Genomic DNA, 24,942 nt, shown 5'->3' with positions numbered 1-24,942 from the left:
TCCATGGATAGAGCTCTTCCTGCTCAAGGAACAACTGCTGCCACCAAGGCAATGCTGAGTTTGCACTTAACTAATAGATTAAGGCTCATCCATACCCCGAAAGGGGCTTTGTCTCAAACAAATTTTGCATATGAAATGGCAGACAATGAACCAGCTGAATGCTGAAACAGAGAAGCTGTTGGTATCTTCAGCAAGTTAGGGACAACACTAAACTCAGCTTTAAGTAGAACATTATTTTCTCTAATACCATACACAGAAGCTGCTATTTAATTAAAACTAAGCTGCTTAAGCCATTAAACTGGCAAATGGCTATACCAAATGACTTGTCAGTTGTTAGCATTCAAATAGCAGTTGTTTGTTGTCACACTCAGATGGCAAGTTGCAATGCTAATACACATTTCCCTACTGGCTCCACAAATCTAAACCAACCCAGGACTGTAAAGTTATTAAAAGTGCTACTGTGTATTACTGAGGAATACTTTCTTACCATGATCTTCAAAGACACCAATATCGTGCACTCTTCTGCAATTTAATTATTTCAACTTCTGCCCGAAAAATATAAGCCATTCCAGTAATTTACTTGCATTTTTAAAAGTAGAACTTATATTAATTCTGGCTTTGAGGCCCAAGTTTAAGCAAGTCCAGATACAGCCTCCTGATTCAGATCCTGCACATTTCAACATCAAAATCTGTAATTAAAAAGCATAACTTACTACAGTAGCTACTTTCCTCTGATCACATGCAATTAAAAAAAAAAACAAAACCTCAACGTTTTATCGTGTGTCAGTAACAGGAAAAGATCACTCTGGCCATGCAGGCAAACTTCAAAGCCACAGAAAGAGAGCATCACTGAAAGCGCCTAAGTTGAGACACTCTAGAAGACCCCCTGTTTGCTTATCACTAGGATTTGGGTCAAGACAGGGAGCATCAGGGACAGGTGTCTCTGAAATTCAGGCTGGGAGACTCTGCCTCTTGCTCCTCTGCAGTCTTCATTCCCTTCCCCCAAATGGGAAGGACAGTGGCGAGGAACTTGAAACAGTTAAACTGACTGAATTTGTTGATCTTTTTACTTCCTGTGAGTCATGCTCCTCAACTTTACCACTATGCATATAAAAATCTGCTACAACTCATTAAACAAATATTTCCACTTTGGCTCAGTAAAAGCAGAAGACTCCCACATTAAAGCACCACACAGGTAAAACAATGAAAAATGCTATAATGATTAAAGTTGCCCATTCCAGTGAGTTATAATGCCCATGCTATGGGGCAGTCAGTGGTAATACAGCATTATTATTATTATTATTATGACAGATGCCGTATGCATCTTTCTTCCTTTGGTGTGGTCTCCAGGAAAGAAGAATATTTCCATTCATCACAGAATGACCTAATGGATGGCACTGTTCAAATGAATGGTCAGCAAATGCATTTTATGTGCTTCTATTTACGTACATTTCTTTTTACAATGCAAGCATCAGAACAGCACTTCCACTTTTCTATCCAAGGACTGAAAGACTATCCACATTAATAAAGTCTTGCCTTACCCCATGTGCCCTTTTTACATATGGCAAAACTGAGTCATCAGCCTTCTTTTAGGTAGCGTGCTTGACACAACAAAAATAAGATATGGAGCTAATTACTAGTAGAGTACATGAAAACAGGAGTGTCCTTTCCATAAGACAAAGCCTTAAACTAAATTTTCTATCAAAATACAGTGCTTTTTTACAGAAGTAAAGTTAATAGATGCCTAGAACTACTGAATGGGATGATGGGATCTCTCTGCATTTAGTAACAACCCTTGAAAACCTTAATCTCATGAGTCAGTAATAACAGTGGAGGAAGTAAAGACAATCTTGGGTCTATAATCAATAAGACAAGCTGCTTAAAAGACCTCATCTGAAACAAATGTGTAAATGTCTCACCAAAGCAGAGATGCTGATTTATGATTAAAAAGTGTAAATGTATCTCCGTTGGTATCAGTTAAGAACTTGCACGTCTCATTTGCAAGGGCTTAAGGCAAATGGTTTAACATCACCAGAGCACAAACTCCTTGCTAAGTCTTTCTCCTGAATGCCACTAACACCTCTGCATGTTCTGTGTCCCATCTAATTCTCTCTGGCTTACACCAGTCCTATCACAATTTAAATACATCACACTCCTTCTCCATTATCAAAGTTAAACCTCCAAATGCCGCATTTTTCTCTTGACGAAATCCTGCCAAGATCCCCGACAAGGCCAGTCCCGGCTGTGACATGCTCTACTACCAAAAAGAACCAGCTACGGAAAACCCAAAGACTACACAGCCGGACTTTAAAGGATTTTGAGAGCAATATTCCTCCAGATAATACGTTAGGACTGGTATTGTTTAATAAGTAAAGGGATGATTTAGAAAAGCCAATGAACGGTACAGTGGCACTAACTGCAGTAAAGCAGAGTTATTATTATCAAGACTGCAGAAGAGTAAAAAGTCCAGACACTGAAACAAGCCAGGTGAATAGGCAGCTTTACGACAGATGAAATTCAACACTGACAAACACGTGCTAATGCCCTGAAGAGTAGTAATTTGGACTACGTATCTACACTGCTGGGCTCTACACTTCTTGCTAGGTAAATAAGATGATGGACTAATAAGAACACCCACACGTAGTTAAGATCATATTCCAAACAGAGCAAAATCCCTGCAGATAAACTATCATGATTCACGGCATACACAACTAAATGATATGATCTGGATTCCTATGGCAAATTAATCTACAATGATGCATTACAGAGCTAATTTTTTTTTCCCCCCTTTTTGGACATCTAGCATACCAGCATGGGTCATTATCAGAGATCAGACAGTGGACAAGACCGTGTTGTTTTATCCAATACAGAATGACTGCATCATTCTTGAGCCCAGGGTCTTAAAAATTCCTGTTATTAGCAAAAGAGGGAAAATATATCACAGATAATTTCGGGAGTCAAATTCCAAGTTATTCTGATACTTTTCCAATGCAGGAGTATCTGGAATCTTTCCCCCCATGTCTGTATGAATCTACAGGGAAATTAACTGCTACACACTCGGTAACATAGGGGTTAATTCTGACTGCTGTCGAATGCCCCAAGTCTGTGCTCTGTTCATCAGAGCATTAAATCTGAAAGCTCAAGAGAGTAGTGCAGCCGTGCTGCAAGGGCTATGTTATAAAGTTCTGCATTAAAAATTCATATCGTAGGCTTGCCACAGTACTCTGCTCTGGCTGAAAGGAGAGCTGGCGGGGAAATATTAGACACCCCACTGTCTTTCTGGCAATTGGAGACATTCCTCAACAAACAGCACCTCAGGAAGGGAATGAAAGGGCAAACAAACCGTGAAACAAATCAATGAGTTCAATTATCTCTCCCTCTCTCAGAAAGGAAACTTTTCATTTTTAAGGCTGTTTCATGAAATCTTTTAATGATGGCCCTGAACAAGGATGCTGGGCACTCTGGCTGCAAAACCAGCTGCTTGGCAGTGCTTTTTATTTGTTTTACATGAGACAGAGATTCCCAAACATAGAGGGTGAAACACAGAGCAGGGTACAGGAATCTCTCCGCAGAACAACTCTACTTACCCTTTACATTACCGTGACCACATGGGATAACAGGCTGTAGAAATTGTTCCCACTTTCCCTGAAGTGTCTCCAGCAAAGAGTGAATTTAGATTTATTAAGATGGTTCGTTACTCCATGGTTAAGTTATGCGCTCCTCACTACTGGTTAAGGCTGTGTGCATTTCACAGCAATTTATGGCAACCCAACTGGTAGATGACACTGTTCACAAGGATGGAAATGGGTGTTATATTTTTATGAAAGCCGTATGTGCCCTTCAGGTTATCTGTCTGATGTAACCACTGTATTCAGGCAGGTTAATAATCCACATACCATCAATGGGGAAATACACAGGAAATGAAACATCAGTAAATACAATTTCTTGAGGAAAACATGCAAAGAAAGTTACCTGTTTCACAATCCTCCCCTGCAACTCTGCCTAGCACCAACCGTAATAGAAAGATCCACTTTTCCCAGTGCTGAATTTTGACTCAAAGGAAGGAAAAGGAAGAAAATGTAAGCCATTGGACAAAAGTTGCCGTGGCACTCCCTCTGTATTTTTTTTCCACATATATAAATAGGAATATATATGCTTGTTAGTGTACTTGGAAATCAGACTGACTTCAACCCAGCAATCCAAGTTACGAGTGGTTCAACCACATGAGTTCATCCAGAAGGAGGGAGGGAGGGCAGGTTTACCATCTAGTGGGTGCAGTCCACAAGGAACTGAAGAGATTTATGCCTGGTAGCCAGCACAAAACAAATCAAGTCCAGGCTAGCCTAAAACCCCTCACAAATAAATAAAAAACTGTACTGGGGGGAGGAAAAAAATACACTATTCAGTTGAAAGTTCGTTAGTTTGAGGGAAGGAATGAAGACAGGTGGTATAGTCAGTGATCACAAGTAACCAAAGATCACCTATCACAAGCCACTGAAAAACTGCTACAAAAAATTAGTAACCCTAAGGCAGTGCTTCAGTCAAATTTATTTTTTGTTCAAAACTCATTACTAACAGGCCTTTAAAACTTGCAAGCAAGATTCAATCAGCTAGGGTTTATTCTGGGCATCAAGAAGCTGTTATCTAAGCAAAATAAGGGAAGAAATAGCCTTATCTTATATCCAGTTACTTGATTTCTCAGTTTTGATCCTTGCTGTAGTACTGATTGCCCTCCGCATCCCTGACCAACCTCCCTGTGATTCAGTTTCTCAACATGTTAAAAAAAAGGGAGGAAAGGCTGTCACAGCCACAAAATCATAGCCTTTGCTATGACCTGCCCCTGCAGAAACACACTACATAAATGCTAAGGGTTAATAATATCAGGTTTACAGGATTGTCAATGCATTTGTTTATTTAATGCTTTATGTGAATGCCACTGAAGTTATTAACAGGCCTGCATGTTGTCTATTTTTTTTCCTTGGTTTTAGTGTCTGCATCATACTGCCTTATCCCTTCTGCTCCACGAGCTGGCCAACATCCTTCTCTTTCAAATCCCTGAATTAGTGCTCAGTTCTGGTTCCTAGCTTCTCATATGTTTGGGATTCTTAGTTTCTTATTCAAAGATATTACTTTTAAAAACTTATTCATTGAAACATATTTTCTAAAAATTTCATCAAGATAATGAGATTCAATTTCATCATACCCGGTATTTTCTCTGGCATACAAAACTGCAATCCCACATGGCGTTATTGTCTTTTAATTGAGATCGGAGGATATGTAAATGAGACAATATTTCTTAGGTCCCATTAAGTGATGTCTCCGGGATGATTAGACGGGGCTGAACCAGACAGGACACGCTCCTCTGACATCCACATGCAGCACGGCCAATCTGCACACTGACCTGCTTCAAGCTGCACCTGCTTCTCAGAGAAGTCTTTGATTTACTGGAAATGCCACTGTTTCTGGGCCACTTCATGAGATGGTTCCTATAAGCATCCTATGCTGCATCACTGCCCAAACTGCTAAAGTCTGCAGACCAAAATCCCTTTTTCTCCTGCGACCAGGGCATGGGGCAGATGCAGAGGTGCAGGCGCTGAGGGTGACTCCTGCACCTAATGCCAACACAGGCGCTTCTCCCCCTGCTCTGCTTCCATCATAGGCATCGAGGACAAGGGTTAAAATGGAATTCAAAGATTAACATGTGGGTGGGCAGGAGAAATAATTGCCATAAGTTTCAAAGCCCTCGCGAAGGCAGCAGGGATGACCTGTATAGTGATGCAGCTATAGGATTTCATTCTGTAGCCTTTACCCTGAGTAACATGAATAGCCCAAAGTTCCCAGTACTGGAACATTAGACGTCAACAGTACTAATATAGATAATACAAAACAGAAATACTTTTTATTTTTAAAGCAACTGCAGACAGGATGATGTCCCTGTTTCTGTAGTAAGGTGGCTTATAGCTGTGGCGTCATAGTAACATTTTAAGTCAGGGATGGGATCAGACACATTTAGGTATACATTCAATGAGACGCTGACAAACCCGTCTGATGAGGAAACAGCACAGGGATACTTTCATGAAGGCTGTGCCAGATATAGCCACTGACAGCGACAGTACACACCTTCCTGTTCTTGGAAGAGGCAAACAAAAAAATCAAAATAAAGCACCGGACGAATGTGAAAGCTGTCCATATGAAACGACGAGGTACATGGGAGAGCAGGTCCGCCAGCTCTCATGGCAAACACGCGGCTTTCCAAAGAGAAAGAAGATAAAGGCAGAAGAAAGAGACTGTTTTTCAGGATACAGAGTTTTGGTGCTTTGGGACCTTACAAAGTTTCCTGAACTTCCATTCTTGTTCAGAACATCCATGTCTTTCCATTAAATGAGGGAGCACAACACACACTACGTGACTCATTTTTTCACCTGCACCGCTGTCGCGTGGGAGTGGGAAAAGCAGCTGGAATCCATCTGTAGAGCTCGAGGAGAGTTTCAAGTAAATGCCAGTAAAGAAAGCCTAGACGTTAACTGCGTGGCTAGGTAGAGACGACTACTGCAGTAACTGCCAGTTTAAGTTAGAGCCTGATGGAGAGCTTTGCTTTGTGATTGGAAATAGGTAACCTTGCATACTATATGGCAGGTCCCGACTGAAAACAGATGAACCATTTGTTTCTGATGATTCAAGGATTTATCCTGATTGCTTTCCCCATGATCCTAGCCCAGCAGTAGCTGTGCTGAAGGAGCCACGGCAGAACCACGTGCCCTCCTTGCTTTCACAGACAAGACCTCACAAGGAAGTGGTACTGTACCAAAATAACTCTGTTGCTTTGCTACTTTGCATTCAAAAAAATGAGACTATTATAATTTGTAGACATACATGAAAGGGCTGCATGAAAACCAAGTTCAGCTGACTGGGGCTCAGAGGCCCAAGGACCTTGTCCATGCTCAGAAGCAGATGTGCCTTTGTGAGAAGGGTGCTCCTTCCCTGTAACCCGCTCCTCTTCTTCCTCACAAAGCCCTCCCAGGCACCTTACAAGAGTTCAGCTGTTACAGATAAAATGAGCTACAGTGGCAAGATGGCTTAAAAAATTGGACTGCCCTTTTGTCAGACTCACAGAGAAAGCCAGTTCCTGCTGGCAGGCTGGGACTGCAGGAACATGCTTGTGGTCCCTCTGCTCAGTGGACTGAGGCAGCTTGCAATAGCCTGAAGAGTTGGGCTCCAGCAAGAGCAAGTGAGGACAGGACAGGGACGCTTCTACCCCTTGTGATTTCATACAGACCCATGCACCAAGGACGCTGCAGCCTCTTCCATGTGGTTTCATGCCCAGGAAGGAGCCACAGTTGCAGCCATGGTCAGGATGACCAACAGCATGGCTGGCACAGTAGCATAAGACCCTTTGATGCAGTACTTTGCATTTATTTAAAGATTTCCATCTAAGGATCTCATGTCAACCCAAGGTTATAGATAACAGGGTGATGACTAAAATATGCTGGAATACCCCAAGGCTATTTTTTTCTACTTTGTTAAATAACACCAGCTTTTAGGCTATACTAGCAAAAGGAACTGAACGGTTTTGCTTGAGGTTAAAAAACAAACAAAAAAAAACGGAAAGGACCTAGGGCACTTCTATGCTGTCAAAAAGTTACATTAAGTAATTGCAAGCATTACAAGTCTAACAAAAGAGACGATACAGCCCAGCTACAGCACTGGCTCCTACAAACTCTAAATGCTCCATTTATATGGAGTTCTCAGAAATGTACCCTTAGAAATTAAAAAAAAAAAAACAAAAAACAAAACCCTCTGCATTCTTCTAGACTCCAGCCAAGACCAGACTTGTTGGCTTTGAGTATTATACTTACTCATCATGCCTCAGTTTCCCTACTCAAAAGTAAAGGCTAATGACAACATTTCAAAGCAAGCACTCAGTATTTCACAAAGGCAGGTGTTTTACGGTAACACTGTAATTCACTCCCCACAGCATACTATCTTGTAACTTTTCTGGTTTGACTGCAGGCTGAACCAGAAATTTGACAAAAAAGGCTGGTTTGCACATGGGCTTTCAAGCCCTATTTCACACAAGAGCTTTAGATCAAAATAAGAAGCAGATCTCCAAAGTATTTTCATTCATCTTCATCTCTAGGTTTTTAAGCAAAATATTAATGTTACATAGTGACTTTCGGCCTGTTGAGTTTTGCGTTAAGGCACAGTTAAAACTTTTAACAAACATCTCTAATTGTAAAATGCAGACAGAGCTTTCTGTAAGATGTAAGACATTCAATTTTTCTTCCCTTTTTTTTCTTTAAAAAAAAATTAGTTCTCTGTAACATCTTTCCTGGTTTCTCATCCCCCCCATTATCACTACTCCTGGGGTTTCACTGATGGCGGTATGACTAGGAAATTTAAGAAGAGAAAAAGCTGTAAGAGACATGGCCTATGAAGTTCTCCATCTCCTGTTTTTAGGGAAATCACTTTAATACAGCAATAATTCCAGAGATGAGCATTCGAAGTTAATGACTCATCAAAAGAACAGGAAATAGGAAACTTCAAGACCTTAAAGGCACAGCAAATAGAAGCTATTTCATGTCATGTACAACACAACCACCCTAACTACAGTATTTCATGCTCAATGGGGGGAAGCAGCATGTGAGACCATCTATCACAGTAATTATGTGATGCTGGAGGGAGCACGACTTTATTTTTTATTCAGCTTGACCCTGAGCACCGTCAAAACGGAAGACTACAAACATTTGAGAAGTGATATATTGGTACCAGCCAGCACTTAAACAAGAAAGATTTGTTAAAAAAAATTAAAGTAAATAATTCATAGGCCAAATTCAATTCTCACTATATATTGGGAATGATTCCCCTGAAGTCCAAGTTAACTGAGATTTGCCCCAATCTAACAGGTAACAGAAGATTTCACATGAATACCTGAACTCCAATTCCATCACATAACTTCAGGCAGAAATAATTCTTCATGAATTCTCTAAAACTACTGGTCCTCTGTCCTCTACCCAATCCTACACTCCTTCCATGCAGAAAGGCACACCCTTACAATTTTATTCTGGACTGACGCCTGAAGAACAGGTCTATTCGGTAATGGATAAGGAAGAGGAGCACCCTTCACCCAAACAGCCAAAAAACACAGGCATCCCCTTCTGTTACTGTATTTTTGGCGTATAATCCATGAAACCTTTTCCTTTCCCCACAACTGGAGACTTGAGTGCCTTGCGCTTGCGTGCAGGTAACACGAGGAGCTGTTTACCTGCCTGCTGTCCCTCCCTGGCAGCCCTCCTGCCTGTCTGACACCATCGCCTGCCTCTGCCCCAGCACTCCCCATCTGTCACCCACCTCTGACTTTGTGCAGATTACTCGAGGATTTATTTTCAAGCAGGATATAGGGATGAAAATAGGCATTACTTTGTTCTCCCACTCCTGAGCTTCTACCTATTTGTTTCATTAACATCTTTTACATTGTCATGATATCATGCTGTAAGCTCTTTAGGGCAGAGACGGCCTGTATAAGAGATATGTGCACAGTGCCCACCCCGGTATCTCCAGCCTCGCTGACAGAGGTCTATGACCACTGCAAGAAAAGAAGTATTAAATACTGATATTGAAATCTTGTGAGTCAAGTTTACCGATTCAGGCCCAAAACCAATGAAAAACTCTCCTTTATCATAAAGCGGGGACTGCCAGCTCACAGACTGCACTTTCATCAACCACACTCTATTCATTTCCAGATTTAGTTTTCATTAAAATGCAGTCCAGGATTAAAATAAGTCGGCTGGATCTATACAGTGGGGTAATTTGCAATATTGCACCAGTGTACAGTCTTAATGACGCTACACCAGTATGCCCTCCTGTGTCATCCTTAGCTGTAGTGCCAAAAAAGATAATAATCAGTCGAATCTATAAAAGGGCAACAATTCTCTGCTTCATATACTGGAAGGCAAAATATTTTTCTACAAGTTATTGAAAATAGTTGTTTTAGGAGGAATCCTTTAGTAAATATGAAAACCTCCTCCTCCACTGCATTTTCTATGCGTACGCTACTTTTAGAAGCACAAAAAGTCTGCATCTTTCAGAAAACGATAGAGGTAACAAAACTGGTAGCAGAGCTGCTTTGACTGACAACCTTAACCATCTTTTGCTTTGTGTTGTTTATGAAGGCTTTTTATTGCAGAAGCGGGGACAGTACCTAAAAGCCTCACAAGACTACTTAATATTTACTGGTGAAAATGAAGCATTTCAGTGAAATTTGATATTTTCTTCCATCAAAGGCAGGGAGCCTCAACCCACATGTTAACAGTAATGTAACAAGCCTACTGTATGTGCTAGAACCAAAGATCCTTTTCCAATTAGAATTAATTTAGGCTGGGGGAGAGGAGGGGTCGGAGCAAAGAGGTGGCTCTGGAATTGATCTAAAACTGGAATTCGACCATTCTGGCTGGGAGCATTAACAGCTCAGCTGGGAATCCCAAACACTTGCTCGGACTCTGCAGTGAACCAGAAGTGAAAGAGCAATGTTAGCAAGGAGAACAGTTTGTCCCCAGAAAACAAAGGAAACGCATACAAGAATGTTTCTTTTTCTACAGAAGAGGAAGAAAAAAAAGTCTGTTGCGCTAGGAAAAAAAAACACCCAACATTCTTTAATTTTCCTGAAATTCAAGTCTGAGTTTGCTCTTCACTTCCAGCTCTGATAGAATCTCCAGACCAAGCTCATTAGTGTTGGTTAAATCCAGGTTTGCTGATAGAAACGTGTGGGACAGCAAACAAAATCAGCATCAGGCCTCAAGAGAGGATGTGCCTCTTTAATTGAAAAAGGCAGAGTAATCATTCATTTATTTAACCCAGAGATGATTATAATCTGAAAACCTTGAAATCCTCTTACACAACAACTGTTTTGGCAAGCCCCTCTGTGTTCCAACAAATATTAAACTGTGCTTGCCATTTGTCTAAGGAATCTTGTATTAATAAACATGAAGAAGAACACTTTTACCTCCCACACTCAATGACAGAAGAAAACAAAGACCAGCTGTATTCATCAATGGATCCTTGTTCTGCACATAAAGGCTAATTACATTTTACTTCAAGCCTACACATGGAAAACTTTGCTGCTGCCATCTTGTCAAATTCAGCTTCTGATATTCCAGCTGACAGACTGCAATGACTGCACACAATAAACTTCTTCTCGTCATTAACACCTTCAGCACCCTGCCACGCGGGGTATCTGCGTGATGCAGGGGCCAGGGGAAGGGGCACAGGCAGCACCTCCGCTCCCGCTGTACGCACGTTACCTGCTCGCTGGCAAAGGGAACAGGGGATTTTTATAGACTAGGATGACAGAAGCTAATCTGACTGAAGATTTTAATTTCAGCAACTGATCTCATTTGAAGATGCCTTGCTAGCATCAAGCTCGGGCAGTACCTCCGTACCTCACTTTGCACATAGTACTTTGAACGGGGACATTTGGAAAAGATAAACAAACAAGTTGACATAATGATTTCCAACTTTAGGATCACAACAACCAGTTGCTAGGACAAAATCCAGACTCCTTAATGCCGATATTGAAGACTTCTTACTGTGTATTTCTTTTCTTTTTTTTTGTTTGAAAGATTTTCAAAGTTACAAACAGTTGAAAGACAGCTTTATTCCAAACCCGAAAATCTTAAAAGCAGTGTTAGCTTTAAAAAATTGACAATTATCTTTTTTTTCCTGAAGGAAAAAATTCATCTGCATCCAATTCATCTGCATCAAATAAGCGTCTGTAAAACTAACAATTCTGGCCTGAGATAAAAATCACATGTTTTTAAAACATAAAATTAAAATTGGCAATACAAGTAGCTTTTCAGACTTAGATCAAAAGAGGGTTTCTTTTTAGAAAAGAATCAAACTGTCTTTCACCGTTTTTATTGGTGTGTTTTCAACATTTCTCCCAGCTTTTACAATTAAAATAGATGACTCAATTTCACTGTCTACATTCAGTTCCCTTTTCATGTTTTTCTAGATTTCCATATTGCAAAATTTGGGCTACAAATGCCACAGATGACTGTTGTTATGCAAGAACTATTCCTGCCATAACTATCCAAAACAATGATAAAATATTTCTGCTGTTATTAGGTCCTACAAGTTTGTTTTCACAGTACATTAGTTTGGGAGATAAAGTACATGCTTAATGTCTGCTTCAGGATTCAGCTCCATGATCACTATATCCCAGACCCAGCCTTCACAATCATTCTGCTACAGCACACAATAAACTTCTTGTTACTGCAGATGCTACTAATTTTATGTAATTCTATATATATTAGGTAAGAATCATATTCAAGATCATGTGAAAATATTTCATGTGAAATCTCTCTGAAAGAATGAAACGCATTAGAAACGCAAACAAACGTTTTAGAGTACATCTTTTGCTCAGTATAAGATAAATTACAGTACTTAGGGAAATAGTATTAAAAAATGAAGCAATCACTCTGCAAATAAAAACATTAAAAAGGGGGAGGGGTTAGTAGGTTCAGTGCCTACAACCACTGAGCCCTGATCTCTGATTGTTCCCGCAGAAGCAACTGCAAAACAAAATAACAGCAACAGAGCTGCCAGCATCAGTTACGTGCAGAAAAAAGAATAAAGGCAATCTGCAGTAATTTAAGGCTCCGTCAGAAACATCATTAGTATGCGTCTCTTAGAGAAGGATGAAAATCAATAAGGGAACAAAAATACTTTTGATCACCTTATATGGAACTCAAAGGAAACTGGACTTACAGAGCAAACCCAAAATTTACCTCAAAGATTATCCTGAATGATGTAAAGGGTGTTTCAACTCCAAGCGCTGATTCTTAACTACTATGGACTGAATTTTGTAAGCTCCAGGTTCCCATGTACTCAGTGGGGAATCAGCTCCTCAACGCTCGCAGAACCACACGCTAAGAAATTAAAACTCGTTGCCAATTTGACCAGTTTTGAAAAATCTGTATTATCTAGACTACCAAGAGCCATACCAGAAAGCACTTACCAACAGACAAAAACAAGACCATGTCATTCCTTCCATCAAGCCTAGGCTATAGTTTCTCTTGCCCCAACACAGAGACTGCCCACAGCCTTCCCTTACCATTTCTCCTGTACCAGAATGGGTGGTAAGGGCAGGAGCAAGGGTTTTCCCCTCTGTTAACCCGATCACCTGCCTATTTGGAAGCGGAGGTGAAGCTGGGGCTCTGCAGGACGTGGGTAGTGGGCGCAGGGATGTCACGTGCGGCTTCCAGCCCCTGCCCTTACCAGGCCAGGAACACCCATCTGAAATGGCTGCTTCTTTCCCATCCCATTTCCAGACACAGAAATGGCTCTTTGGGCTTAATACTGCTGATCATGAGAATTCCTTCTCATTACTAACTTTCCTTAAATATGAAGGGTTCAAAGAAAAACAGCAGAAGTCTGTCTCTCTTTTGTTGTTTCCTGCACTGATTGTTAATAAAACCAGGGGATAATTGAAAACAGTAGCCATTAAGAAGACAAGGGTATATATTTTTGAGACTACCCTCACGTTCTACTTGAAAACAAGAAAAATCTGCCAAAAATGCTACTCTGTCATTTGGGGTGAATTTGACAGTGATGACTGCTACCCCAAAAGCAGAAAGAACCAGGGTGCCTAACAGTGAAATAGAAATCCTTTACTAAACTAAATTTTATTTTCATCAAGATTGGAAGATCACAGTAAATATCTTATTTCTGAAATCACCCTATTTCTAAATAAAATATGAGATACTCATAGTATAAGAGATATATAGTAGATGCAGCACCTGAGAATGAAACCAGGAATGCAGCAGCACGTGTGCCAAGAAAAGTGTCTTGCTGGGTGGAAGGAAATATGAAGACTAATAACCTCTCTATAGGAGGCCAAATTATGACCATGTTTTCCAACCAATTTGGACTCCTGAACCTCTTCCATCTCGTCTGTCTCCAACAGACAGATGCAAACCAAAAAAGCAGTGATACCCTGAAGGAAGACGTAGAAAGAAAACAGTGAAATCTTACTTTGCGGTAGTTTCTTCATCGTATTTTGTTTTCAGATCAAATAGTTCTGTTCTGGTTTTTTCCAAGGCTAAAAGGCATAAACATGAAGCATTACAGCACTGTAACAGCAGTGAAAAGCAAAAAGACTACTCCTTTTTCTTTTATCCAGCCATAAATAAAGCTGTACACCTCCTGATGAAAAATTCTTTGCTTTATCTTTCTACCTAGGCAAACCATTATGACTTAGAAAAAACATAGCTTATGATTTTTCACAATCTCTTACGGTATTTCTTTTACATTGCAAAAATTCCCAGTTTCTGCTTAACAAAGCTAGACATTATTAATTTCTTATTAAGCTGGCTAAACTGCTTATTCATTTGAAATATTTATTGCAGTAATTGAGGGAATAAAATTTCTTGTGTTCTCATAGTAAACAGAACCAAATGTGTCCAGACCTGGAATCTCTAAGTATGCAGATATGAAGATTAATGGCAAGCAAGTCATAGCAACAGGCAAGACACCTGGTAGAAACTGGGTTCAGACAGAACCCAGATCATACATGTATTTATCATAGTTCAGAAATGTGTGAAACCAGAGCAAAACACAACATGGATGAAAAGTTCCACAGCCTGCTTTAATTGCAGCGATGCTTTAATGCTGTACGTGCTTCATGCTCGGGCTTGTCCACCGTATTTACCAATAGACTGGCTGCAACACAAGTGTTCACTTTAAGGGGTGAAGACCAAAAGAAGCTCCGATTCACAAAGCACGTTCAAGCTCTGTTGGATCTCTCTGCACTTGCAACAGCTGGTTCACACACAGTCCTGATACATTTGTGATCTCTATCCTCTCACCTCCAGCCTGATCATTGGTATAGGTCAGAATAGCGATGCCAAACCTGTTTGCAAAGCTTGAACTTTGTGTTCGGCTTCTTCCAGCTTCGAGGCTGTCGACATCTGTGTCTCCTGCAATTTTCTATAAAGGGAAGAGAAGAGGTGAGAACAGAGCTCGTAATCATGTTAAACAACTTATTTGTATTTTGCAAATTTGGAAGATAAGAGTGATTAAATGTCTCAACTGTAATCAGACAACTGACAACACCACACAGACTACAAGGTGCTTCAATGGGACCCATAAATCATGTCACATTGCAATACTGTTCATACTTTGCAGTCCCACTTATATTAAAATTTTAACAGTGTAGCCACCTCATAACATAAGCTGTGAACATTATACAAGAGTTGACTGCTATATAAATGACAACTTTAGTGGAAGGTTTTCTTGAGCATAATTTGTTTTGGAAATGTCACACACATTAAGAAAATTGTCACCAAGCACCCTCTGTTGTACAAAGTTAGTACAAGAAGAATGATGCATTTCCATTTTACTGTCATAATGAAGAAATTTGTTGCCATAACTGATATAGTGAATAGATGCGGCAGCTGTTTCATCATAGCTGTAATGGATGCCAAATGCAGTAATATTATTAGCTACTCTTTAAAAAAACACACATATTTCAAAACAAATCTCACATTGATATTTTCTATATAACATGAGCAAACCTTTAATATGCTCACATTTCTTATGTCCACAGGCAATATTTTCCTGTTTGCGTCAGTTATACATGTTTTAACATCATCTGACCACGCAGTTACTACACTCTTTGCTAAAGGCTAGACTACAGGAGTTATAAAACCCATCTTTGAAAGGGAGTTGCTCCAACATCTTCCAGGAGTCGCTGCTTTTTACGACATTGCTTTTAAGATATTCTGCAGATTTCAGAATTGTGAAATGGCTTATGAAACTACCAGCATCCTACTTGCGCTCCATAGGGTGCATAAATTTATTCTCCAACACCACTGACCAGGTTAATAATTATTTATAGCGAGAAACATGCGTCAGTTCCCTTCATACCAAATTATATACTTTGAGAACTCAAAACCTCTCTTTTACACACTTTTATTTGCATTCCATGACCTGCCATTTTATTTTATTTTTAAGCATATCTAAATTGCACTTGTAAAAGCCACCGCTTACATGCTACTTATCAAAAAGTAACTACGGATATTGACAAATTAAAAAAAGCTCTGCATTCACCGGTAGATTCTTCCCACTCAGACCTGAATTTAAACAACGAACCCACCAACTACAAAGCTCATGTAAACTGAAGGGCTTCCACACAAAGTTGAACATATTATAGCTTCAGTGTTATTGCTCCATGGGAGAAATAAATTCTCAGGGTAGGGAACACAGCCTGAAAGAACTCCCTCTTAAGACCCTTGGTCTTGTCCTGCCCGATTTGTTTGCCCACTAACCTATAAGATTCAAACATTCCCCGCTCATTTGCAAAAGACTAGAAATGCATCCAAGATGCTCGCAAAAATCAATAATAAATAATTAAAATACTTCTTAATTTTGACATGTAGGAATATGCAAACCTTTTCAGGATAATTCAGGAACACATCCTCTCCCTTAGACATTACCATAGGAGCAGGGGTGATGCATCTTTTACCCAGGCTCTTGGGTACAGTGTTTCATCTTAAACAGCTCAGGGTTGTACAGATTGTACAATGGTACTGTGACACACAAAGCGGACACAGCGGACTGAATTACACTGTCGGCTAATGGAGAAAGATTAGTGTCACGGAGGACAATACAGCTAGCGAAGAATAAAAGCAGGTTTGCACCCTTCTGAACATGACACCCCACACACAACACTACCGTGAAGAACCGATCTGTCCTTGTTTTACTTCCACACTTTCACAATTGTTTTTCTGTGCAAAGTTGAGTATCAAATGATTCTGTGTCAAACACATAAATCACCAGAATCACTCAATATATGAGCTGTCTCAGTACACTGAAGAGAAAGTCCTGGCTGGGAAGATTAAACAGAAAAATACATCTCTCCTCCTCTACAGTACCTACAGACACACACATGCACACTCACCTCTCCTTCTCCGCGAAATCATTTTGTAACTTTTGTTCTTTTTCAAGGGCTATGTTCTCCGCTTGGTTCTTCAAGGTCTGTTCATATTCTCGGATTTTCTCTTTAAGTGCTTTTATTGTAACCTCTACAAGAAAACAATAGGGGATGAATGAGTTTACACAGCTCCACGTGGTTCCACAACACAAGGCTTTCTTTACCCTGTAGGCTCAGTGTGTTTTAAACTTTAGCTCTTCAACTCTGACACAAAATCAATGGATATGAGTCCCTTTGGAGACCTTTTACTCCCTAAATGTTAAATTGAACTTTAAGTGTTTAGGTTGAGAAGGATCAATGGAGTTTGCTGGAAAGCAGAGCGAAGAAGGTTCCTCTAACATGACTTTAAAAAAAAAGAAGGGGAAAAAAAAAATCAATTGTAAAATATAATATCACCTTATTGACTAGTCTCAAATTAGCTCGCTGCTGAGTGGAGATTAATAAAGTCCCAGTGTAGGTTTAAGCATGCATTTACACATAGGACAGTTAATTCACATAACTGTGCTCATGTAAAAAGAGGCAGTTTTACTATGGTTCATGCACAGATGCAATCTAACACTAATTGAACACGTATTGGATACAGCTATGTTCTGCTTCACAACCGATGAAAAGTATGGCAGTTAAGATTTAACTGCTGTACTAACAGTAGATCAGATTCAACAGACACGCTGGAGCCCTTCATATTCTAGTTGCTCTAACTGCCTTGTCATCGACACTGGGTTTTACGCACAAGCATTAACTATTGTAACTTTCTGATTGCACTTGTAGCCTTCCAGGGAACTTGCAGAAACCCTTCTCCTAGATAAATAAGCTATCTTGCATTTACTGTGCCCAGTAATGGATGACAGAAGATGCATAAACCTGCAGAGTTACGGCACAGCCTCTGATGGACAGCATCTTGTTACGTGCCCTGATTTGTTCCGATGTGAAAGCCCTTTGATCCCACCCACAGGGAAGGGCTGAATCCTTACAGGGCTCATAAGAGGAAAAGCAGGACATTCACCAGAGTATGCTTTGTAACAATAATGGAATTTGGAAAAAGCGTTAGACTGCCAGAAGACTCGCAGCTAGCAATACATTTCAATGTACTTACATAGAGATGCGGTGGTTTAAAGACATCAGCTTATTAACAGATGCCATTAACAATGCTTTAGGAAAAAAATACCTTTGGACATAAAAAGTTTCTCATTCTGCAGAAGCATCATAGAAAGACAAACTCTACTATGAAAAGTAAAGCCTACAGACTTGGGGGAAAAAAAACTCATTAGTATCACGCAAAACCATGCACAATCCTTTCAAAGTCTAGACTTTTAGACTTGACTAGAGAACTGTAAAGCCAGACAATAGATAGCTGGTGACAAGGTCCGCTGTCTGGGAACTATACGAAAGGCAGCTTGGGCCACTGCGGCCACAAAAAAGGGAGGTAAGGGTGGTAAAAATGATTGCCAGCAAACCAGCTACTGTTGAATGAAGGAGCAGGATTTTGCTAGCCATGCAAAAATCAGATGAGGCTCATTACTGAGTAACAGGCTGTGAAAAGGACATGTCACTTTTTTTTTTTTTTTAAAAAAGCAAAGGGAAATTCGTCTCTGAGACCCGTGAAGTAATACAAATTCTGATCTTTTCCTGAATAAGCAAAGGATGCTCCTTCACACAGACAAAAGGATGCTCATTCATACGTACAAAGGATGTACTCTTTGTAGTGGAGACACCTTTGCTCCAGGTATTTTCAGACCTAAATCTGCAGAAGTATTCAGGTATATGGAAAAGCACAAATCTGCAGAAGTATTCAGGTATATGGAGAAGCACAGAGTTAAACAGTCGCATGGAAATGCATATAGTCGCATCTTGACAAAGTTTTAATGTTTCATTTTAAAAGGAAACAAAACTACAAAAATGAATGCAAGAAGCGCAAAATATGGGAAAAAATTATGACTTTTGTGACAAAATCTGTTTCTACCTTTAGGCACCTAACAATACATGTGTTGGACAAGCACAGTTTAAACCTTTACATTGCTCAAAGAACTAAGTGCCTTCTTTACTGTTCACGTCAGCTAAAGCTTGTTAGCCACTGCCATTTATACCAGTTTTGGAAGAAGTTCTTACAGGAACCGTATAGCTCTTACACAGCCCTCCAAACAAAGAGATTAAGTGATCAAAGCACCCTTCGCTAACAACAGGCTTTTCCCTGGATATCTTATTAATCCCTGTTTGAAATAGAGTGTAAAACTATTACGCTGGAGTGAAAAACAATGCAAAGACTACAGTGGCAAAACAGAAAGGAAGTTAGTGCACCAGGGGAAATAAAAAATGCCAGTTTATGAGTGGTTGCAGCAAAAAACTCTGAAAGTCGAGATCTTTTCCACTTTCTGGGATGAACCCCTGTGTCATGCTGGATGTACAGGATGCGCAGCCTCAGGAAAACTCTGCACAGTGAACAGCAATTATTGTACATTTCCAGCAAAAATACTCTTGGGCTTAGAGCATTACAGCTCCAACATGACATCTTTTGCAGTCCAGCCTGAATCCTTGCATGCCGATACCTGTCCTCTCCATAGGTCACACCCTCTATGTTAAAACAAAATATGTAACTGCATACATGCTCCTTCTGCTGAAAATGAGATGTAACAGAACCAACTTAGTTGCTAATGTAGCTTTCAAATGTTACCCACGTGGGTGCAACAGTTCCACAGTATAAAAAAAAACCCCAGAAACACACCACACACATTTTCCCAAATGTCTAGAAAATTTACCTTGCCACCACCCAGAACTGTGTATTAAACATGGAAATGAAAAGTCCCATGTATCGGCAAGCAGGTGTACAACTGAGCAAATTTTGTTTCCTGGTGCAGGAAACTTTCTTCTGAATCACAAAAAAACTTGAACAGTCTTAAACACAACAGGCTTTAAATCTCATTGAGATTTTCATGTATTTTCATGTACTCTGGTCTCATTAAAACTTACTTAAATAATTAAACAGTATTAGCTTGTATTTACATTGCTCTACGGATAGTCTCTAGAGTAAATATAAAGTATGTATGCTGAATGTACTCCAGTAACACATTTCAGATTTAGACAAGGAAAAACAGAGTACAGAAAAAGTTCCATTTTGTACAGATTTGTACGTGTGTAAAAAATACTGGATTTTTGTGTGTGTCTGTGTAAAAGGTATGTGCTAGACGCACCCACGTGTACATGCAGCTTGATGTCAGCAGTAGCACCATCTCTCACAAGACGCCTACATATAACTTCAGTCAGGGGTGCAATTTTCAGGTAGCGCAGAAGGCTACAACCAAATATGCAGAATAACAGCTCCATTCTCTGACTTGGTGCTACAGAAGACAAAACTTTTAAAGAAATCCAAAGAGTCTACCCAAAGTCATACCTATACACATAAATACAGAAGTGGCTATAGTAGACTGTTACACTTTCTTTACTGAATTTCAATGCTACTGTCAACCCTACCCGTAAGAAATAAAACTGAATTTAATCCCAGTCTTCAAATTTCAGTATGCATTAAAAGCTGATAAACGAATACATTTGCAACCTACCCTGATTTTTCACCTCGGCGAATTCTTTGTTGTATTCCTCTAGAGTTTCCCTAAGTTTCTGGTTCTCTGTTTCAATATCGTGCATACGTTGAACCTTCAGCTGAAGCTGCTGTCCTAAATCCAAGGCTGGAACTGGATCTGAAAAAGAAACAGTAAAATAGAATGTAAGATAACAGGAACACTTCTGCGACTCACACAGTTTAGAGCACGTGTCCTTTTTTCTCCATTAATATCCATTTTAAGCGCCAGTAAGGCTCTACTTTGTGTTATTATTCCTGTATGTTCCTCACCTCATATACTGCAAACTTCAAAAAACAGAGATAGTTCATGCTATCTATGCTAGCCTTTAAACTGGGGTGTGCCTTCTTCATCCTGGCGTTAATGCACAGGGCAGTGTCCCTGGGTGCAGACAGTCATCATATGAAGCCATGTCAGAGTCTTAAGTTTAAAATTTTTGTTTGCAAAATGAGAATTTTTGGGTAACAAGCAGTCAAACTGCACAGCTCGCTGACAGCTGGTGTCCCTCATGTACCTCTGCTTCTGCAGGAGTGAATTTCTGAAGTTAAACTGTGCCCTTCTGCATAGCTGAGCTCAAAAAGGTCATTTGATCATGGAGATCCAAGCTATACTTTTTCTAACTGACAGATCGATAATAATCAGAATTACTGTGTGGATGTAATTAATTCTATGAACTTTGGGTTTTGTGACTCTTGTTCCCTCTTTTTCTTGTACTACTAATCGAATAGAAATTATTTTGAATGTCCTTCTCAGTATGAATTCTCTGATGTTCGTCCCCTTCTGGTAAAGTGAGTCCTTAGCACACACCTGACATGCACACGTGTGATTTATTCTGGGACTTCTTCCCAGTCAGAATAGGAAAACGCTGGAGTCCGATGGACTTATAAAAGATTATTGAATACATTTCTGTTATGGGCGCCAGCATCTCCCATGAAATGGCTGCAAAGATTTAGTCTCCTGTTGAGGAATGCTAAACACCAAACTCAGTGGATCAACAACAGTATATATTAGGGAGTTCACTTAATTTTCAACCACCACAGTCATTAATTTTTCAGACCACCCTCAGCCTCTGGAAACACATAATAAGTCTATTGTACCTCTGTTAACACATTAAGCATGAGCCTGTATGTTTTTTCAATATGCCAGTGTTGTTTCATAGTTTATAAAAGAATAGTACTGGGTTATGTTGAGCTCAGAGACATTATAAGTAGCAGCCTGCTGCATTTTGTTACTTCGGTTCTTCAACAGCTTATAGCATTACCCTGTTCATAATACAAAATCTAGGTTGCTTGTCATCTGTTCTCTGTACATACATAGTTTATGACTACATAGCTTTTTCATTTATGCTTTTTAGGCCAAATACTTTTCGTTGTTATTATTATCTGTATTAAAATATTTATAATAAATCAAACTTAAAATGTTATTGTGGCAGAGACAGGGGGTACAGGTAAGGAATTAAATATAAAGTTTAAGTCACAGCAGTAGCACGAGTTAAAGGCCCTGCAATATTTATGTACGGTCCAATTAAGGTACGGGCTGTCACAACACCACCCTTCTCCCATGTAGGTCTGCCGACCTTTATCTGGAATGACCGTTTTGTCACACTTCTGCAGCTCAGCATTCCTCCAAAAGAGCTAGCCCAGGACATTCATCTGCTGAACATAAAGAAAGGCTGGATTGTCTCAATCTATCTGCGTCTTAAATTGTTACAGGAACCGCCAAACATATCAGGCAGGGATCTTACGCTTCAGCTATGATATTTCTATAAAAGAGTGTTAAAATGCCACAATGAAAGAAATTGAACTTTAGAAAATTGTGGGTGCACTTCTTCCCCCCTCGTTTTAACATGCCCATTGTAAAAAGCCAGGACACCCACAAGAGGTATTTTGCTCCAAATACACAGGGCTTTTTATATTTAAATCAGTAAAGAATTAGCAGACAAAAATAACATGGGCATTATAAAGCGAATAATGACCAAACCTTTAGTCAAATTTGCAATCCCCGAGAAGCTTTATGTACAAAATGAAAATGCTTGCAATCTCATAATTATTCATCAGGACATGTATATTTAATTTAGCTCTATTAAAGGTTAATGTTCAAGTAGCAAAACAGTGGCAGAACAAACAAAATGTAAAAACAGTCTCTGTGCATTAAACTTCAAACTTCACTAGAGCCCATTTGAAGGACTAATGGCCTGCAGCCACTAAATACTGCTTAAGGACACGTAGAAAAAACCCATGGCTGAAGCACCTCTTAATTTTTATAAACTGCATTAAAGAAAAATAATAATTGCATGACAATAAAATGACCAAGACATTTTGGGCAGAGACACAAATGCTTCATTTCTCACGGCAAGCCCCAACATGTTCTTTAATCTCAAAAAACCTAAAACCCCATGATTTCTGAAGTATTTATAAACACCAATTAATCTGAAACAAGTATAAACCTTACAGTCAGAACAACTTTTTTCTTACCTGAGTGGAGCGGATTTAAAAATAAATAAAAATACTCTCCTTTTCCCAACATACGCATGCATGAAAAAGCATACCTTTTTATATTAACCAGACTTACAAAGTATGTTTCATGTCATTTAACAGGAGGTCACTGAATTTTTAAACAAGCAATGGACCAAAACTTTCGATTCATTACACAAACAACAGGCACACACATTTCAAAAAAATCAACTGGTACTAGCTTATGGAGAGAGGCAAAGAAGGAAGTGCCTATTCTGTAATCTGTAAAAGAGAAAAATCACCTCACTTAACACTTAAACGTGGAAAACTCATCACAAATTATTGTCTTGGTTTCACTCTTCTCTAGCTTGCAAAAGTTCAGAATTCCTGCTAGGCACAAGATAAATAAGAAATGAGAAAATTGGTAAAAGGCATCTGCTCATCCAGAACTTTAAAAAGTGTTTAGCAAGATCATTATTGCCCAAGAGTAAATTAAGACATCTATTTTTATACTAAATTTAGTATATTTTTTTCTATCGCTTCCTACTGCGTTCTACTTTCTTAATCCACTTGTTGCACACTATACCCACAAAGAAGCCCTTTGCATCATATGTTTGTACGCAGCCCGGCATGTCTGGATCCGATCCCAATGGTAGCTTCCTCCACGCTACCATATGAGAAATAATAACTGCTATATTTTAAAACCAGTATCTGCAAATCCTGTTCCTGCCTTTACTTCCCAATGAATTGCCCTTTCGGTACCGTTTCACAAGCAGCTCCCTGAGCACGACCCCGTGCTCACCACTGTGACACACCACACCGGTCCCCTTGCAGGTGAGCGTCTGTCCTCATAAAGGAGGTGGATGGACATGTCTCAGTGAACACAGACGTGAAAAAAAATTAAGGTTACAAATGTAACATTATTTTTATAGCAGTTAATACTTCACATCAAACAAGCTAGTGCAACGCAGCCACAGTAACACCTCTCAGACTATTCTCACACCACACAGATGCCCTGATGATAAATCTTTTTTGGAACAGCAGCGCAAGAGAACCAATTTTTTTTTGCTGCTGCGTATGCATGTAAACTACATATTTTAGGAACAATTTTAGAAGGACCACAAAGACGGATCTCGCCAAAACAGCGCATTACGTGACTAGCTAGAGACAGCACCTCACCACCCGCAACCCCACGCTGCTCAGACCAAACCCAACCTCAACCCAGGAGGTAAAACAGGACTATCGATGACCGGCTGAATTTCCAAAGTGAGTTTTGTTTAAAAAAACCCCATTCCTCCCTCATTCTGCGAGCTGGAAAAAGACACAGATCTCAATAATTCAATATAACTGTTTACACAAAGAGCACTGTGGGTACCGTTGCCCTCCCCTGTCATTAGGCAGAAATGAATGCACCCCCTTGTGAGCGCTGCTCGTGCAATGACATCACACTCCTGCCTGCGTTACTTTTCGCCAGGGCACTCTAGGCTAATGTAATCATACGATTACATAATTAACCCAGCTGTCTCATTAAGAAAATCAACTGGAATTCAGGGCATAATTAGTCATACAGCAATTAGCATGCTGATGAGCAACTGATGAAAAGCTGTCTTGATATAGAGTATGCTGGGACCACCCTCGTTATTTAAGAAGCGGGGGGGAAGAGCCCACCTCAGCTCAAGGAAAATAGGCTCGGTCTGGGAAGTTAATGTTTAAAACCCCCTGGCCGTAGCTGTTTTTGTTGCGAGGAGCTGCCTCCCGAGCGGACCGGCTTCCTTCCCACTGCCGTTTGAACCTGCCAGCTAACGCAGGGAGACGGACGGAGGGATGGGCTGCGGGAGGAAAATTTGCCAAACGAAGTGGAAAAACTATGTCATTGTTTAAATGTACAACTTACGGAGCACTGTGGCCAATTACACACACACACACCCCCCCC

At 40.0% G+C, this 24,942-nt stretch overlaps 1 protein-coding gene across 1 annotated transcript in view; it reads right to left on the bottom strand.

Annotated features, from left to right (window-relative positions):
* The window catches only part of CUX1 (cut-like homeobox 1), a 208,358-nt gene that overhangs the window by 88,959 nt on the left and 94,457 nt on the right, over positions 1–24,942 (bottom strand). The window contains 4 exon segments of the mRNA XM_009319326.1: positions 14,029–14,095; positions 14,906–14,982; positions 16,955–17,078; positions 20,539–20,676. Of these exon segments, the coding sequence (XP_009317601.1) occupies positions 14,029–14,095; positions 14,906–14,982; positions 16,955–17,078; positions 20,539–20,676 (406 nt within the window).

Source organism: Pygoscelis adeliae, unplaced genomic scaffold (assembly GCF_000699105.1).
Source record: "Pygoscelis adeliae isolate BGI_AS28 unplaced genomic scaffold, ASM69910v1 Scaffold282, whole genome shotgun sequence".
Taxonomy (NCBI): domain Eukaryota; kingdom Metazoa; phylum Chordata; class Aves; order Sphenisciformes; family Spheniscidae; genus Pygoscelis; species Pygoscelis adeliae.
Note: the sequence above shows the minus strand (reverse complement) of the source record. Positions and strands in the feature narration are given on the sequence as shown.